Genomic DNA, 18,558 nt, shown 5'->3' with positions numbered 1-18,558 from the left:
AGTAGCATTTAACAAATCCCTCAAAATGTTTCTCATGTTTTAGTGCAAACCACGACTTCATGTTTTTCCAGAGTTTCTTGTTCATTTTGAATATTGGTTTTGTATTCATAAATCTAATATTGGGATGCAAACTAATGTTTCCAGCTTTAGGAAAACTGAGATGTGTATTTGTACAGCCTAACATTAAGCAACTCACATGTTGGGAGCCATTGCTTGGGAAAGATGGTTTGGAGGAGGAGTGTGGAGAGAGGCAAACTCCTCCACTGGATGCTTTGGAGCACGTGCTGAAGTCCTGCCCCTTTCCATGGGCTGAACAGAGAAGCTGAAGTTAGTGACATTTCACAATTCAGACATTTATATTCATTTGCATTTGTTCTCAGTTCATTTCACCACACAGAATCAGTGTGTGGAATAGTTTAACAGTGTTTCTGCTTTTTTTGAGGCAGCTGGTGTTAACTTGAGAATTGAACCTGTATTTATCTAATTCTTGGGCTTTCCTCAGCACTTAGAGAATCCAGGACTTTGACAGATGTATCCCAATTAATATATACAGTAAATGGCAGAGAGCATCTGCTCTTTGCTTCTGCACTTCTGCTTTGCTGTTGGGATTTGTTGGTCAGTCAGTTTGGTTTCAGTTCTACATAATTAGTGGAGGAGGCAGATCCTTGTGATCTAATAGACATCAGATTCTAGGGGCATTTTGCTAAAGAACTCTGCTGCCAGCAAAATAAATCCCTGATTGCAGCTCAAGCAGAACAAGGCAGCAGATGAGCTGTTGGGTCCTTTGGATAATTTCAAATAATGCTGAGCAAGGTTGAAGCTGCAATCATAAATATGAATACATGGCCCTAATTTTAAGTATTGAGAACTGATTAATTTATTTTCCCTTCAAGTGTACTGTATTTCCAAACATTAACAGTGTTTTCTCATGTATTTTATCTTGAAATGAGGATGAATGCCTTTGCAAAAAAGTTGAGCATGTAGTGTCCATAGCCCTAAAACATGGAGGGATTCCTCTGCAATCAGTGCAAGACAGCAACCACAGCTTCCACTGGGAGAGGAGAGAGGTGTCAAGTTTGTATTTTTTGTTTGTTTATTATGGGCTTCTGATTCCTACACCTGTTCCCCTGCTGCGGTTTACTGTGGCTGCTGTTGCTGCCCTTTTTCCCCATGATCTGGGGAACATGCAGCCACATTTCAGGTAATACAAACTCAGGACATACCAAGAATCTGAAGATTGTGGTTACTATGCCACTTTTGGCCAAATTAAAGGATCCAAGTTGTAAAAGTAGGCATCCTTCTTGGATGCTTGACTAAAGCCTGTGTGTCCTTGTCTCCTGGGCAGCGAAGTTAGATTATTGTAATGGTTGTTATTTTCCTGTTAATTGTTAATCAGAGATAAGCTATGTGTAGTGTCATTAAATGTGCTACTTTGATAGTCATGAAGAGAGATCCAGGTTTTTTTTGGACCCTGTACTACTAGAGAATAATGAAGCTGAATTTTGCTTGACTTTTTGCAAGCTCTCGATGGAAAGACAAATATGGCAATCAATTTTGTTTCAGTTTAAACTATGTGTCTTTCAATTTTGATGTATTGGTCATTTTCTGTAAAGAACATGGATGTATTCTAATCTTCAATTTTTGTTCTAAAATGAAATTTTAGAACATTTTTCTGTAAACAAAGCAATATAATGAGCCTTTATATGAAAGGCAGGAACGCAACAATATGTGTGCTTTCCCTGCCTTTGCAAATACCTTGCAGAGTAGCATGTCCTGATATTTTGTTGACTTTGATGGGGAAGAGTATTCTTCACAGAGATTAGATAAAAATACTGTGCATACTATAATACTCTCATGAGATTGCTGGAAGGACAACAAAGCTTTCTCAGGATCCTTTATCTGAAAAAGAAATCTGTGCAGACAAATTATTTCAGTGGCAGATGTCCATTGCTAAGCTTTATAAATTAAGGGCAGTTCTGTGGGGATTCCCTATATTCAGTCTTCCACTTGTAGTCAATAATTTTTATAGACAACAAATTGTGGCTTTTATCTCTGTTTTTCGGTAGATGAAAATTCTGTTTTTTCTACTGAATAATAAATATTTTACCTTTATCAAATAATTGAATCAATACTTCTCTCTGTTCATTTTCTGCTACTACCTTATCATTAGAAATGATTGGATTTCTTAAATACAAACACTTTTACCATGGTAACTATGATATACAGGCTTATAAACATTAAATGAAAAATTTCCCTGTGATTTTTTCCTTTTTGTTTGTTTGTTTTTGTTGTGAGGTGTTTGTTTTTTGGTGGTTTTTTTGTTTATTCCTTTGGGAAACAGCATTTTAGAAAGTATAGCATCAGATTTGGCATGGATTGGCTTACTCTGTTCCCACAGCAGAGGGAACTAATGGATATATTTAATACTTTGCTTTCTGGCAGAACTTCCTATCAATTTACAGCCTTGTGTGTGCATGAAAATCCCCAAAGCATCTTCAATGTGACTCAGAAAGAGTTTCTTTAAATGTTGCTGTGCCTTTCATTGACTCTCCCTCATTTTATTTTTTCTTCTTCTTCTTCTTTTTTCCTTTTATTAACTATTTGAATGATGATACAATGAGGAAAGTCTGAAAGGTTTTTGGTGTTAGGTCTGGTATTTTAGGGACTATGAAGAAGTTCTGGGTTATTCCTGACTAGAAAATATCAAGTCAATTCTTGCTGTTCTTTTGCTTGAAAATATCAGAAATCTGATTTGTGATGGAAGCTGCACTGCTGTGTCTGAGCCTGTTAGAAACATTGAGGGTGAAATCTCTCTGGAGTTGGAAGTTTATTAGCTTTCATCTCAGCATCTACACTTTGAGTACAACTGTGGTAATTTTAGGTTGTCACTGTGGAAAAAATGTGATTTGGCATGGCCCCAGACTCATTTTTGGGCCAATGGGCAATAAGATCCAATCCTGTCTTATTTCCATCTTCTGTATCTGAAAAACTGTATTTTGCTTTGTGAAATGCTGTGGCAGTAAATGGATAAAAGAGTAAAAAAAAAAAAGTAGATTTACATATTTAACTGACTTAGTTCTGAAAGTAGATTAGATTATTCATTAAGCTTTACCAAATATTTACTAGAAAAAAAAGTAAACATCAATAGATCAGATTAAAGAGCCTTAATACAAATATTCTACATATTAGTATTGTAAAGAATATAAATATTCTAAAAATATTGTGCTGATGATGCCTCAGCTGAAGCAATGTTCCCAGTCTAGGGTACCACATTTTAAACAAAATGTAAAATAACTGAAAAGGCTCTAGGGAATGCAGGAGGAAAAAAACTTTGGAGAATGTGGTCTTGCAGGAAAAATTTGAAACAGCTCGGTTTATTTAGTTCAGGACAGAGAAGAATGAACACAGCCTAATAATGATATGAAGTACTTAAGAGTTAAAAAAAAAAAACAAACCAGGAAGAAAAGACAGTAATTGATTGTTTTCAATATCTGCTAGATTTAGATTAAGACTGAGATACTTAATTTTCTCTGGACATGAAAGTAACACAGATGTAGGAATGAGCTTTAATATTTAGGTTGCAATTATTACAAAGTAGATAAGAGCAAGGGTTACATGACTCCTGCCACAGAGCCCATTACTCAGTTGAGGCTGTTACTGGAGCAGCCACAAAGCTTGATCTCAGAATCTGTCTGTTGGAAGGAGAGGCCAGATCTCCAAATGCCACGACACAGCTTCCCCTCGCCCTTGTTGCAGATTGTTCCACGGCCTTTTTCCTCAATGCTATAAACATTGCTGATTTCTGCATTGGTTACCTGGACAGCATTTTATGCCTGTCGCTGAGGACAGTTAGGGGATGCATGAGATGTCTGTCACAAATAGCCTAAAGTGTATTTTATCTAGTCTTGGAAAAGGTGAATGGAGTGCCTGATCTCCGCTGGTTGCCCTAAAATAATTTCTAAGAACCATTAAAATAACTACCTCTGCACACTCAGAATATTTGTGGAATTCTAAACTTATGATATTCAAATAGTTCTGGCTCTGATTTCCTCTGATGGCAAAAGAGCTCTGCAGAGGATAGGGATGGAGCCTTGAGTGAATCCAGCTGAATGTTCCCTCTGAGAGGGAGGACGTGTAAACATGCAGCTACATTATCCTTCTGCTGAAGGGCAGCACTGTGATGGGAGCTGCATCTGCAGCATGGCATTTGCAAAATGGAGCACTTGTGTGACGATTTGGGAATACATGGCTTCAGAAAAGTCTGTAGCAAGCTTGTAAGCCAGCAGGATATCAGGCAATGTCTTCAGGTATGCTCTGTGTACTCCTTTTGGGGCTTGTATCCAAAGCACTATAGCATTTCTTCCTTCTGCATTTTCTCAGCTCTCTTCTTTCTTCCCTACTAAGTAATTTAAACATTATATGCAATAGTTAACAAGGTGCTTCCTATTTTCTTAGGAAATGAATGTAATGCTTAATTGCTGCTTTTTTTGGGCAGACTGGAAAGGTGAAAACACATTTTTGGAAATGCTTTAAAAATATTTATGTTATCATAAATGGCAGTGCACAGAGTAGCTGGTTTGAAGTCTGCTTGTCAATTGTATGCATCTTGAATTGAACAGTAATTTGTACTCTCTGAGATAGTACAAATGCAACTAATTAAACTAAGTTAGATGGCTATTTTCTGTTTTTCTTTGCAGAACACCTCTCCTGTCAGCCACTGACTGCATGTGCATCATAGGTCATGTCTTGGTCTATTACTGCATCAAGAGTTAGTAAAGGATGGTGAAATACTTTAAACTCATTACATCAAGATTTTGTGATCTCAAACACTCAGCCCTAAATAGTGGCTTTGGAATATACACACACAAAATAAACAAACTTCTGTTTGTTTGTTTATACAAAGTCTTAGTGGAGACTAACAATATATATATTTAATTTTTTTAAAAGTAGATATAAAAAAAAAAGATAGAAAATAACCCCAGTAATTAGTATTAAAACAATGCTATTGAGATTCCAGGCTTTTCAACTGCAGCGAGGGCTTTATTTTCAAGAAGCCAAAGACAGAGGCAACTCAAGCCATGGAGCTCTCGAACGGCTCTTTTTCCTCGGGTGTCCCGTGCTGCCTGACGGGGGCCAAGTGCTCCTTGTGGTACTTGGCCGTGATGGCAGCGTAGGCACAGCCGTAGACGGCGGCTGCCAGCATCATCAGGCACACCACGCCGCACACCACGCCCGTGATCACCACGGTGGCGATGGCGTGGCGCAGGCTGACGGGCCTGGGCCTGGCCCTGGGCTCGCAGCTGCTGCGGCTGCCGTCCCCCGGCTCGCCGTGGTGGCCGTGCTTCGGCCAGCTCCGCTGCTCGGGGCTGTGCTGGGGGCTGCTGGCCAGCTGCATGGGAGCTGGCCTCAGAGGACAGGCCCCAAAGAGCTCGTAGGGGACTTTGAGGAGGTCCTTCCCCTTCCGAACGCCTGGCGCCGAGCAGATAATGCCATCGCTAATTCCTCCTGAAATTACAAAACAGTGGTCTCAATATTTGATGGGGTATTTTCGGGGTCCCCAGACAGAGGAGGAAGGAATGAATCTGACTCCATGTTCTTAGAAGGCTAATTTATTATTTTATGATATTCTATTATATTAAAGAATACTATACTAAAACTATACTAAAGAATAAAGGATACTTACAGAAGGCTAAAAGATAATAATGAAAAACTCGTGACTCTCTCCTCAGAGTCTGACACAGCTTGATGGGGATTGGTCATTAAGTAAAAACAATCTCCAACCACATTCCAAAGCCGCAAAACACAGGAGAAGCAAATGAGATAATATTGTTTTCCTTTTTCTCTGAGGCTTCTCAGCTTCCCAGGAGAAAATCCTGGGCAAGGGGATTTTTCCAGAAAATATGACAGTGACAATTTGACAGCTGCTGAACCACCTTAATGTAAAATTAACATAAACATGAGGTAAATTTATCATCACTTTCAACTTCCTACTTTTAAAGATTTCTAGTATGTTTTAAAGGCTCTTGTTCAATTAGGTCAGTGGTGAGATTATTACACTTCAAAACTCACATAAGAGAGCATTTTCAAGAAGCAGTTCATCAGGAATTAGGTTATCTGTTTTGTTATGGATGTAAGTGTAAAAAAACATGGTAGTAGGAAAATAAAAACTGTCATAGGTAAACAAAGAGGTAACTGCAAATTCAGTTTGTTCAACTTCTGACCACTGCTAATTTTTATGGCAAGAAATGGAAACAAGGTATTTAGAAAATATTTCCCACTTGATTGAAATATCCCATGAAATTGTCATTGTTCTGACATCCTATGCTAACTGTAACAAAGAGAAAGTTCAGTAAGTTGTATGTACCCATGAGGGATTTTTTGAAGCAGACTTTTGGTAAGAAAATATACACAGGTATAAAGGAGTTGAGTTTAATCAATCTGTTACCCTGCTGAAATGCTAAATTTCATGATTGCTTAGAGCCAGCTTCCCCAAGGAGGTTTTTAGTACAATGGGGAGAGAATTAGGAATCCACAGTCCTGGTAAATCATGTGGTTGTTCCTCAGTGTGTAGAGGGGAATACACTAAACTTAGCCCAGTCAGAGCATAGGCTTTTAGGGGTGTGGTGTGTCAAGGAGTCCACAAGGCCAAAATCAATGCTGACATATTTTTAAAAATTAACTAATTAAATCAACTGAATTTTCTTTCTCTTCTCTATCCAAAATAATTCACCTTTCAGCTAAAGCCAGGCACAGAAATTTTCATCCTGAAAAGACTTGGAGAAAGTAATGAATAGAGATGGAGCCAAACTGAAATCTGGAGACTACTCCACAAATAATGTTGATATTCCAGGACAGATTTGAGCGTAGCAGGTCTCTTGGTCTTTAATGATGAAACCCAAAGCATGGTTCCAGACATCTTCAATGTGTTAAATTGAATATGGATATCCAAATCCTTCAACTCTTATCCTTTCATGGTTCTAAGTAACTAAATATGTGTGCTTGGAATAGAACCCTGGTGTTCCTCCTGAACTGAAGCATTCTCTGTGATTTCCTGTGAGTATGCATGAAATGTCAATTGCCCAGGATGGATTCAGCTAAAAATACTCAAATATTCTGGACTTATATTGCTTTGTTATGACATACAAGAAATATCTGAAGGGCCCCAGTGAAGTTTCATCCCATGTGTGTCATATAAGTAGTGGGAAATATTATTGTGTAACGTAACTAACTTTTCTTCATGTGATACAGACAAGTAAATTTAGGGAAATACAAACACAGAAGAGAACATAACACTTGGGCTTCCTTTAAAGCTTGTTGCTAAAATTAATTTGTAAGTTCCATGTCACTTCATTTAATTAATCTGTGCAGTGTTCAGAAAGATGGAAGGACATCACTGAATTTCTAGACAACATTGTTTTTTGAAATAAATGATAATATTTATGCTGCTGGCGGAGTAATTAAGATAATCTGATGCGTTTATCTTGGATCATTTCATTCTTCAGTGAAGAGAAGTCAATCCCTGCTGAATTTCCAGCAGAATAGACTAAAGCTCTGTGCTAAAGTAATATTTTGTCTTTTCAAGATATGAAGATTTTATTGCTGAGAGGAATTTAGCCTTTTGTCTTTTCTAAAAATTACCTCACTGGAAGACCACTGCAGTGGTAACTGTGTCCCTGCATGGGCAGTATGGGTTTCCAACTGGCCTGCAGAGCTCTGATCCCTGCAAAAGGCAGTCCATCAGTCCCAGGCCACATGGGCTACCTCCACATCTCCTGTGCTGCAACAGGCTCCATACCACTTTGGTACAGACAGGCAATCAGTACTTTGGTCACATGCAAGCATCAAAGCCTGATTTAGAAAAAAGAAAATTGCCCTGCTGTTCTGAATTCTCAGTCTGAACATACCTTCTGGGAGAAACAAATTAATTTCTTCTTACACTTAATTCCTTTAGAATTAAATCATGTTATCTTTTTCACAGCATAAATCATGAATATATTTAAAAGCAGGTGTGACCAAAATACTGTTACTACTATTTATAAACTTCACTTTTCTCTGTGTGATGCCATGACACATTTCTGTCAGGAAATTACCAATGAATTGAGTTCCTCTTCTGGTTAACAACAAATTAGGAAGTGATACTAGGTATTCATAAAATATTAAAGAACTGCTAAGTCATAATTGATAGAAAAAGTAGAATCCTGGTTTCTCTAAAGTTTGCTCAGTACTGATATCTGCCTTGATGCTTGCCATCATGCAACAGGTAAAAAGCCTTAAAACAGTAGCTTGGTTTCCAGCAAAAATATATTGGTAGAATTAAAACAAGTGTATGTGCACAAGTATACTTGTTTCATATTTAGAAATGCCTATATCTGAATTGACTCACTAGAGAACACACCTGTACCTGCTGTATGGGTGTGTGTGCATCCTTGCTCTTTCTCTGGGCACTAATACAAAGTCACTCTCTGATTCTAGTTTGCCACCTGTGTTTACAAAAGCATTCTGACCTATGATGGGAATATAGCTTAGTGTGTTTATTTGAGGAAGTGACCTACAGTGTGGGGTAAATTTTAAAGCCATGGAAGTGAAGATCAGTTAGATGCTGCTTAAATGTTCTCACACTATATATAATGAGAAAAATTCCTTACCTCTGTATAGAAAACTCTCCAGCCACAGTTTCATGCCAAAGATATTACAATTGCATTGCCAGGGATTATCTTTGAAGAGAACCACTTTCAGGTTTGGAAGTGACTCCACCAGAATTCTTTCCATTTTCTGAAGTTTGTTATGCTTCACAGAGAGCAATGTTATATTCCCTGTGCTGTTTCCAAATGTCTCAGGCAATCGAATAATGCTGTTGGATGACAAGTCCAGTTCTTTTAGGTGTGGGAGGAAACTGAAAGTCTTGTTTTCTATGTAATGAATCAAATTTCTGGTTAGGTTTAAAACCTGTAGATACCTTAGTTTTTGGAAAGCACCAGGTGCCACACTGGAGACAGAATTATTAGACAAGTCCAAGATTTTGAGTAACGGAGTTGCAGTGAATGCATTTTGGTTGATTCTCCAGATACGGTTGTTCTGCAACTGTAGTATCTGAATTTCAGGAGGTAAACGGGCAGGAATTTCAGTAAATCCTCTGTTCTTGCAGTCTGCAGTCTTTGAGGCTGTGTAGCAGAGGCATTTTTCAGGGCAGCTGTGAGCTGTGTGTGCCAACAAGATGACACTCCAAACCAAAAGCCAGTTACCTGTATCACAAGTAAAAGATTATTTTAAATTAGTTTAAAATGTTTGTCTTTAGGCAATGCACAGGCCATAAACACAGCCAGAAGATGTACTCTTCCACAATAAACAATAATGTAGATACCACAGACAGTGTTTCTTTTATAACACAGAGGTAAATTACAGATAGTGTTGAAGTACTTCTGTAATGCAGAATGAAGATAATGCTACCGTGGTCTTAAAATGAAGTGCTTCCCATTGTTTCTTTTTAAGTATAAATATTTTTCAAGAAGATTTGCCATCAGCAGAGCAGTGATGTTCGAAGGGAATGTGACAGTTTCTTCTAAAATTATTAAATTGAAATGTCTCTCTGTGGTAGTAACAACTTTAAGACATCTTGTGTCAGAAGAATTACAAGCAGAACTTCTATTTTTCATTGGTTTTACTGATATCACTGCCTGGAAGAATTGAGTCAATATACCATTAAAAGAATTACAAGCTTCAAAGACATAGCTATAAAAACTATTAGCAGACTTTTTCAGCAATCCAGATTCTGTAAGTTTCTCCTGTAAAATATCCATTTATTCTTTTTGCTTTAATTCCCTTCTCTGAATGCCCCTGTACTTCCCATAAATACAAGTTTCTACACAGTCACCAGACATTTGTCAATAAGCTTCTGAAAATATAAATTACTTGAGAGGAGTACTTAATAATATTTAGTATTTATATTATCTGCTGCTCCCTGATGTTCAGGTGGTTTTAACTGAAAAAAAAAGTTTTTACCTTTTATGTCTTGCTAATGATCTTAACCTCAAAAATAAGATACTTAAAGCGATGCTTGTATGCATATAATGAAACATTAAAAAATCAGTAGAGAATAATTAGATTTTCTTTGACTAAAGAGAGTCAGAATGATGAATCCTTTTATAACATTTTTTGAGATGCTTCAAATAATTTTTACTCTTTACTGTTTCAAAATGAAAACATTTTAGTTAGTTGCTACTTGAAACCTTTTGAAAATAAAGTAATTGCTGTTTATTGACTTACAGAGATCAAATGTGAATTACTAACAGGGAATACCATATTGATGAAATAATGTATGATTATAGTAAAAAATATGGTTAATATATACATGAAAGTTGTATTTTGAGACTACAATTTAAGGAACAAATTACTCATTAATTTTCTCTCAGAAATGAAATATTTGTATTAAAATTATACACAATCTTCTGCAATACTGAATTCTGCATCAAAAATTCTCTTGAAAGAATCCAGCATTCCTGCATGCAAGGTAAACAATACCTTCAGTTCATTACACTCTTCTGCAACAGTTGGCTTCTGAAACACAGCTTCCAATGTAGAGGTAAAATAAACTCTTCTTTGGCAAGGAAATGCTTTGCAAACAGAAAAATTGCATTATTAATCTGAATGCTTCAGGATCTCACCTTTCATTCTGCTCTGCTTGTTCTTCCCCTGGCGGAAGATTCAGTCCAGATTTCTGATGTAGAACAGTGACAGACACTGCTCTGATTCCCACTTCAAATCTGGAACGTGCTCATCCAGTTTCCTTCCTTGAGGATGTTTTAGGTGGTGTCTGTGACTTGTGAAGAAGTGCAACTATTTCTACTCAATTACTCTATCAGCCTTTGGTTTTTTCCTTAATCACAATCTTGTCCCCTCTCCCCCTTTATGACTCTCAGAGACTTACGCTGCCTTTTAATCAGACAACAATCCATGCAAGCAGTGTCTGTCCAACTCTGACTGAACAGCTGCAATGCACAAATAATGACCTGATAACCTCGCCTCTTCAATTTGTTTAATCTCCATCGAAAGCAAAGCACAAAAAATAAAGCTGCCTTTTTAATATCTAGTATGGATTCTGAATTCTGGTGGGTTATTAGCCAGGCTGTGTCAATTTTTGCAAGATCTGAACATGGATTTTCATTATCCTGGGCTGTGACTGGAGGCAGTGGAGTGTATAATATCACTACAAATAGTCCTGTGGGTTGATGACATGGTTTTGACAGTGCCCTTGTTTGCTCTTTTAAGTTTATTCATCTGACATCCATTAGTTGTGCTGACAGGATTTTATTGCTTGGGAATGCAGGACCAGTGGCTCCTTCCATAAAAATGGCATACATCCTGGTATAGTCACCATGAATATTGAACAAATTAATTTATTTTCAAAGATATTGGAAAGACGTAGCAGATGATACTAAAATTGTACTTAATGTGTGGTGCCTTGGCTTGTTTCTTTGTTATTTCTTTAGTAGAACTCATACTGTGCCATCTACACCAATAAAAGGATTAATGACTTGTGACTGTGATGGAACTCAGAGGTGTTGAAAGGCATGAGAGATCTCGTATATAATTGAGTCTTTCCAGGCCATATGATCACTCCATCTATGAGCTGTCCTATGGAGAGGGAAGCTGTGCAACCAAAACATTTCAGACCTATAATCCAGCTTTCCTGGGTACAAATTCTGCTTTTAGGTGCTTTTGAAAAGATCACATAAAGCTCACTTTCCAGGTCAAAATTTATACGATGTTGGCAATTATCTAGAAGGAGTACTAGAAATATGAGATCATAATGTCCAAACTGGTGTTGAAATCAGGGTCTTTACCTGAAGTTATCCAAGGTCCTGTCAAGTTGAGACTTCCATATTTCCAGTAACAGATTCTATCACTTTTCTAGGCAACCTTCTCCAATGTGTAACTCAGAATCAATAATTTTTTCTTGCACCCAGGGAGAGTTTTCCTTGGGGCAGCTTGTGTCCCTCCCCTCTTGTCCTGTCACTATGAACCCTTGTGAAGAGAGTAACCCCATCTTTTCCATAGGTATCTTTTGGTTTCCCAAAGCCTGTGCTGAGCTCAGTGTCCCCCTGGCTCAGGGGCAGGGCTGTACCTGTCAGTGTCCTGTGCCTAGCTCAGTTGTTTCTGACACCAGCCAAGGTACCCAAAGGAGCAGTGGGTACATGGGAACAGTGAAGGAAAACGTAGGAAAATCCTCATTCTGTGATTGTTCACCTTGAGGATCCCAGGATTACTGCTGTGAGTAGCAGACTTTACTATCCTCAACATTATTGATGGATGGCACCTTGTCCTGATGTGGGGTGAAGCCTGGGATTTACTGTGGAGGAGCACTACAAATGTACATAACCTGTACCACAGTCATCCTGGTTAACCCCAACTTCACAAAAAAGGAGAGAGAAAGCTTAAAGATCAATTGTACTGTACTTTAGATTAATGTCAGGTTAATGCAAAAAACTTTTTAAACTTTTGTAGCATGATACATTTATTTGCTATTTCTAAGACCTGTTTTAAAAAATGCCTGTGAATCATTTTAGTGAAGACACAATTAAATGTAAAAAGGTCTATCATAAAATAGCATCTTCCTTAGAAGCTGTAGCCATGTTAGCTATGGATACTCTTACAAAGAATAAAGTTAGGTCAGGTACTTTTTCTTGAGATGACATCCCACTCTCCTTGCATTAACTCATCCCTTTTATCAGTGGCAGCTCTTTTAATGACTTTTGATTAACGTTGCAGGAGGTAATAGCTATTATACTATTGGGTTTTTGTGTGATAAGATGCTCTGAAATTGTCTTTGGTATTTATAATTTTATTTAGCTTATGAATTCTAAGGGTTTCTTTTTAAAGTTATTTTTCCATTTTAACTAATATTTGCTGACCAGATGGGTATAGAAGCTCCCACTGCAGTTCATTTCATGTAACAGTGGGCTTAAAGAATGTCTCTTAACTGCTTTCCTATTTTAGGTAAGTCTTTGCAACTATAATTGTATTATTTTTAGTATGTACCATATTACAGAGATGTTCACAGGACAAGGTCACAGAAAGTTAAGCCCTGTGGGAGGTTCAGTTCCAGCAATAATGCAGAGGTTGTTTTATTTACTTAGAATCATGGTATAAGCTTTTTTAAAAATCTTCTTGCTGGGCTCAGATTTGGAAACATATTATTAAATCTGTCAATTTGCTTTTCATGTAGATGTGGCTATTTTTTCCTTATATTGAGAACTCTGAATGAACATGTTTTGTAAACAGAAGTTTCCCCAACCTATAATCCATGTCCTATTCCCATTTATTAGGAATAAAACTTTGGTTGTGACAGAGAAGTCTGATGTGGTGAAAATTATAGTCGTGTCACAGGTAGAGATTTGCCAGAAACAGGATAACCATGAAACCTACTCTTACTTCTGGCCTTTTGAACCACCAGCAGGATTCTTTTCAGTTGTCTGATGTGGTGCAGCAACTGTTATTGCCGCCTCTTAAATTAGCCTGTGCCTTGTTGTAGCAAGGTATGTTTCCCATTGCAAAGAGCGAGAAAGCCCCAAGAGCTAATATCGGATCCCTGCTGGCTGAGGGGGCAGCTCTGTCTCTGCTTTGCCAGCAAACCCTTTGTTGCAGCAATTACTGCCATCTGCTTTGAAGGAGTTCTATGTGTAAGAATCATCTCTTTTGCAGAAGAACATTATGTTAATTAAACTCTAGCAGAAAGGAAACAATTTAAATACTTCAGATATTTAAAAGTTACCGGATTTGGATTCCATTGCATTGTATATTGAGTGCAGGCAGACATGATTATATTAAAAAATGTTCCCAAGACCACAGCAGACAATTCCTATACATACCCTTTATTCGGTTTATTTTCCTTATGCTTTTGAGTGGGAAGGAATTAAAACTGAGATACTTGCAGGGAAATGGCATGTGCTTTTCCTTTACTAATGTGTGTCTCCAGATTGGTAAAACAGCTAAGCTCTTGCTCATGACCCTCAATGAAACTTTGGGTAAATGCAAACCCCTCTTCATTTTGGTTCAGGACGAAGAAAAAAAAATGTATTTTTTTTGGTGAAACAGCCCATACCTTTATTGTTTAAATTCTTCCCCTTTGACTGGCATTTTAAAAAATACAGTAGTGCACGATGGAGAGAGGTTGTGCCCTTTCCCATGAGTCAGAACAATGTGCAAAGGTGACAGGGCAGAAGAGACCTGGCAGTTCCTCATGCTTTTCTTTCTTCAGGGGTATTCCTTGTACTCTGAGAGCTCAGGACTCTCTCAAATATTTCCTGGCAGGGTACTAGCTTTTCAAAAGTTGACGAAATTTAGAGGAAGGCCCTGGATCCTATTTTTGCTTGCTTTTCACAACAATAGTATAAGCCAATGGATCAAACTAAATTTGGCTCAAGGAGGATTTATACCTTAAAAATCCTGCCACATTTTCCAGAGAGGTGTGCTTATGGGTTTTTTCAGACATCCTTTGTTCTTCAGAATAAGAGGGGAGGAATATTAGCTAGAATTTAATAATGTCAAATGCTGGTTAGGACACTGGTTATGTCAAGGAGACACCATGATTTCTTTGTGTCTGAACTGTTATGAGTTTGGGGGTATTTGATGGTTTCCCTTTCAGGTGGGAAGAAATGTTGTGCAGCTCTAGAAACAAGAAACCAGGCAGAGAGTTGTGATTTTGTACAGGGGAAGAGCCCAATTTTTGCCTTCTAGTGGCTTGTTTTGCCTTACTTAGATACATCTGGTACTTGTTTATACAGTGAGTAATTAATCTATGAAATGCATTGTTGAAAGTTATCCTTGGGTCAGAAGATTAGTAGGATTCATATATAATCTTGAGCCATAGTTACCTCATGGGGGAAAAAAATAATTTAGAAGGGATATAAACTTTCACTCTTAAGGGCTTTAATCAACCACTAATGACACAACTTATGGAGAAAAACCTTTCCCTGTGGGCAGTTTTTTTCCATAATTATTATTTATGGGAAGTTTTACACCTTCCTCTGACACCTCTAGGAGAGGCCAGAGTATGAGAGGCAGAAGTGGACGAGATGAACTGGAACATGCTATGTTTCAGGTGGGGACAGCATGGCTGGGCAGCCTGGCAGTGGCAGGGAGCTGCTGCCTGGGGAGCTGGGAGCTGCTCTGTCCTGGGCACCAGGAGCAGCCAGGCTGAGAGCCTTCTCTGCCTAGGTCAGAACTCTGTTTTTCCTCACATTGCTCTTCTGTTCTGGACTGGAAAAATCTTCCAGTATTCATATCCAGGTCTTTGTCACCAGGTCTGTTCATAATCTATGAACAACTGTTTGGGTCAGTCCTTTGTCTGCAGTTCCCTTTCCCTTTCCCTTTCCTTTCCCTGTCCTTCTTCCCCTTCCAATCTATTGGCCAGTAGTGCAGTCATTGATTTCTTGTGGTGTTCTAACTCTAATACAATGCTCTTAGAAGTTAGCGTGGCTTGTACTCCCTTCCCATAACTAAATGAGAAGAAATACATGAAGGTGAGAAGGGCTTAGCTGGAAAATGCTGAAACACCAGCCTTAAGTGTGCTTAAGGTAGAAAAATTACCAGGATGGATGCAAGACTTTCAGAACGAGGAGAAGCACAGGGAATAAAGATGCTGGGCCTCTTTACCTTAATTGCAAGTTAGATGAAGTTGCAGCAAGGGGCAGATTAAGTGTCAGCAGAGTATTTGTTCCATCACAAATAGCAGCAGGGGGTGCAGATTCAATTTTCAATCATTTCCTGACTAATGTCAACCACCTGTTAGACATGCTGAGCATCCATTGATAGAATGTATCTCCAGTAAAAGTAAATTAATGAACTCACTGTGCCATTATTGCAATAGAAAATAATATTGCTTGACATCCAGCTAAGAGAAATGAAAGAAATGAAACTGGCAAGAAAAAACAACATGCAAAAATAAGTACAGGTGTACTTTTTGTTTCTTCTTGACATTTTAGATGCTTTTTGTCCTCCCTAAAACATGTTAAAACTGAGATCAGTTGCTATTTTTCTAGATAGCTTATTCTTCATCAAAGGTTTTTCTAAGCTTTTACTTAGTGATTTTGTTTCCTTTTTCTATTTAATGAGAATTTCTGTTCATGGTCACAGCTCACCCTGGACTCAAACTTAAAACCAGGATATAAATCTCCTGTGCATTCTGAGGGGTTGATTTACTAGGGCAGCTCTTGTAAGAATTAGAAAGATTTTTTTGAACAACATCTGTAAAAGGGTTTTGAAATGTTCACAGTGTAGGAAGAAATGTTTTAAAGTGCAGTAAATGCTTCTTATGCTGCTGCTCACCAATTGTGCTACAAAGGAGAACTCATACTTCATTGATTCCTTTTGTGCTTTTAAGGCAAATTGTATTAGTTCAGTAAAACTCACTGTTAATGTTGGGAACTCCTGTGTTTATGGGCTCACAGGACTCTTTCTCTTTGCCCTAGTAGTCACTTGAGCACAGAAGCTTGCAGAAGTGGGGATGATATTTGCTGCAGTAAAAAGTCAAATAGTTAAACCTCTCTAAGTCTTGCAACACTTTGGAAATATCCACAGGAGGCTTTTTTGGTTTTCATTAATTTAGCAAGGTCCTAAATAACCTGACATTAAAATTATGCAGCTGATAAGCATTAAATACATAATTTTGGTGGATTTAATCATCAGTGAAATGCAAGTGCTCCATTGGACTGATGTGCCCAGTAGCTTTGGATTCAAGCTGGGATGGAACATTTCCATTGGATGATGTTTTGCTGCGAGCGAAAAGGAAACTGTAACTCCTGAAAGGATCTCAGTTGCCTTGCAGCAGGTGAAGTGTGAAGGACCAGCTCCTTTGAAAGGTCCCTGTTCCCAGCCTGTGCCCTGTGCAGTGTGTAGCAGCTGTGGCCAGCAGAGCTCTGGGCAGGATCCGTGGGCAGCACCCAGGATGTCCCTGTTTGCTGCTCTCACAAGCACAGCAGGGGTATTGTCAATTTTCCCATATGGCTCCAGTGAACAGAATGAGGCAGATACCTTTGCCTGCTGCCACTGCTCCTCATTTCAATAGGAGATAAGTGTTACAAGGCAGTGCAGAGCTTGCTGCTGTTCCAGTTTCCTTATTCTCTCTGCATTTCTGCTGTCCCTACTGCTTGAACTGCTGCAGCTGCAGGCACCAGCAGTGCTCTGACAACATCCTGGAGATCTCAGAGCATGCTGCTATCCTTTCCGCACCCTCTTCTTTTTAGTCTGTCAGCAAATTTTAAACACCAAGGATGTTTTTAAAATACCTTTTTTTCTCCACAGCATGTTTTAAATGAAGTAACAGGGTAAGTTAGATATATGGATAGACTTCTCATGACTCAAGTTTAGTTAGTTCTGCTGTTTTCAGACAGGATAAATCCCTGGGAAACTTAGCTAGCATACAGGATAATGATGCTTCTGTTTAGAATTTGTAAAATAGTAGTAACATAGTCTACTGAGAAGACTTTTGTTTAAAAAAAATAAAAAGAAAATACTCTTTCAGAGGGCATTTTATTAATGAGAATTACAATACTGGAAAATCTGTTATAGATTAGTGAAGAACAGTAACAGTGTATCCAAATGGAACTGGTTGGATAATTAAATTCATTTAATAGGTACTGAAATTTAAACCTCTTGATCCCTCTGACGTAAACATAACTCTTAAAAGTCATGGAACTTGATTCTAAAAGTGTAATGTGGGAGAGAAACACTGGGACGATGAGTACAGATTTCAGATACCCGGGGAGGAAAAGTATTCAGGAGTTAAACAGCAGGCATTAAAAAAAAAAAAAAAAAAAAAAAAAAAAAAAAAAAAAAAAAAAAAAGGAAAAAAAAAGAGAATAAAAAGAACAACCCCCAAAAGTGTAGCTATGAAATATAAAAAGAAACTTTAATAGTATAGAGGTATAATACATATTATCATTTAATACAATGCCTTTTAACCCAAAAGCACTTCTATTTTACTATTCTTTAATTAATGGTGGGATCTCAAAAGTACCCGACCTCACTGAGCTTTCTCTGTCTATAAAGCTATAGCTGTTTTAAGCAAAAAGGGTGTGTTTTCATCTTTATTTGCTTTTATTTCCTTGTGCAGTCTGTTATTTTGGATTATAATGGCAGGGCTGAGCTTGGTTACTCATATTTTGGCTGAGACTTTTTATCCTTTTCCCTTTTCAAAATGACAGTGTCGATTTCCTCTCCATCTCTGTGTTTCAGCAGTTAGAGCAGATGAGTTCAAAGAGCAGCACTACTGACTTCTCCCTTCTCAAAGTGCTCTGTGGTAGGAGTGGGCTGACTGCTTTTAGAAGGTGAAGTTATCACCATGAGCCTAACTTTAGTGAAATAATAATTTCCATACCTTGAGTTTTTTGGTGTCATTAAGATCTTAAAGGGTTTTCATTAGTTGCTGCTACAAGCTTCTTTTCTATGAACCTGTTACAAAGAAGAAAGAGCAGAGCAGTCTGTAATTTGTAGTTAGTGGTGATGTATTCAAATATAGGCACTTCAGTGAATATTTGAGTTTTAAGCAATTGCAGTACAGGC

At 38.0% G+C, this 18,558-nt stretch overlaps 2 protein-coding genes across 5 annotated transcripts in view; one reads left to right on the top strand and one right to left on the bottom strand.

Annotated features, from left to right (window-relative positions):
• CACNA2D3 (calcium voltage-gated channel auxiliary subunit alpha2delta 3) overlaps positions 1 to 18,558 on the top strand; it is a 394,439-nt gene that overhangs the window by 318,832 nt on the left and 57,049 nt on the right. The gene's annotated exons all lie outside the window — the stretch shown is intronic.
• LRTM1 (leucine rich repeats and transmembrane domains 1) lies at positions 2,314 to 17,768 on the bottom strand. Its single transcript, XM_038149691.1, has 3 exons — positions 10,662 to 17,768; positions 8,646 to 9,242; positions 2,314 to 5,505 (listed from the first exon to the last, which is right to left on the bottom strand). The coding sequence occupies exons 1-3, from the start codon at positions 10,666 to 10,668 to the stop codon at positions 5,072 to 5,074; spliced, it is 1,038 nt and encodes a 345-aa protein (XP_038005619.1). The 5' UTR covers positions 10,669 to 17,768; the 3' UTR covers positions 2,314 to 5,071.

The sequence above is a fragment of the Motacilla alba genome, chromosome 12 (genome assembly GCF_015832195.1).
Source record: "Motacilla alba alba isolate MOTALB_02 chromosome 12, Motacilla_alba_V1.0_pri, whole genome shotgun sequence".
Lineage (NCBI taxonomy): Eukaryota > Metazoa > Chordata > Aves > Passeriformes > Motacillidae > Motacilla > Motacilla alba.
This window is presented reverse-complemented; position numbering and strand designations above follow the sequence as displayed.

What these genes read in the sequence shown, in the direction of transcription:
- LRTM1 (XM_038149691.1), bottom strand. An exon ending in GGAGAGTTTTCTATACAGAG is followed by an intron (nt 5,506 to 8,645) that starts GTAAGGAATTTT and finishes TTGTAATTTCAG; the next exon opens with GAGGAATTAGCGATGGCATT.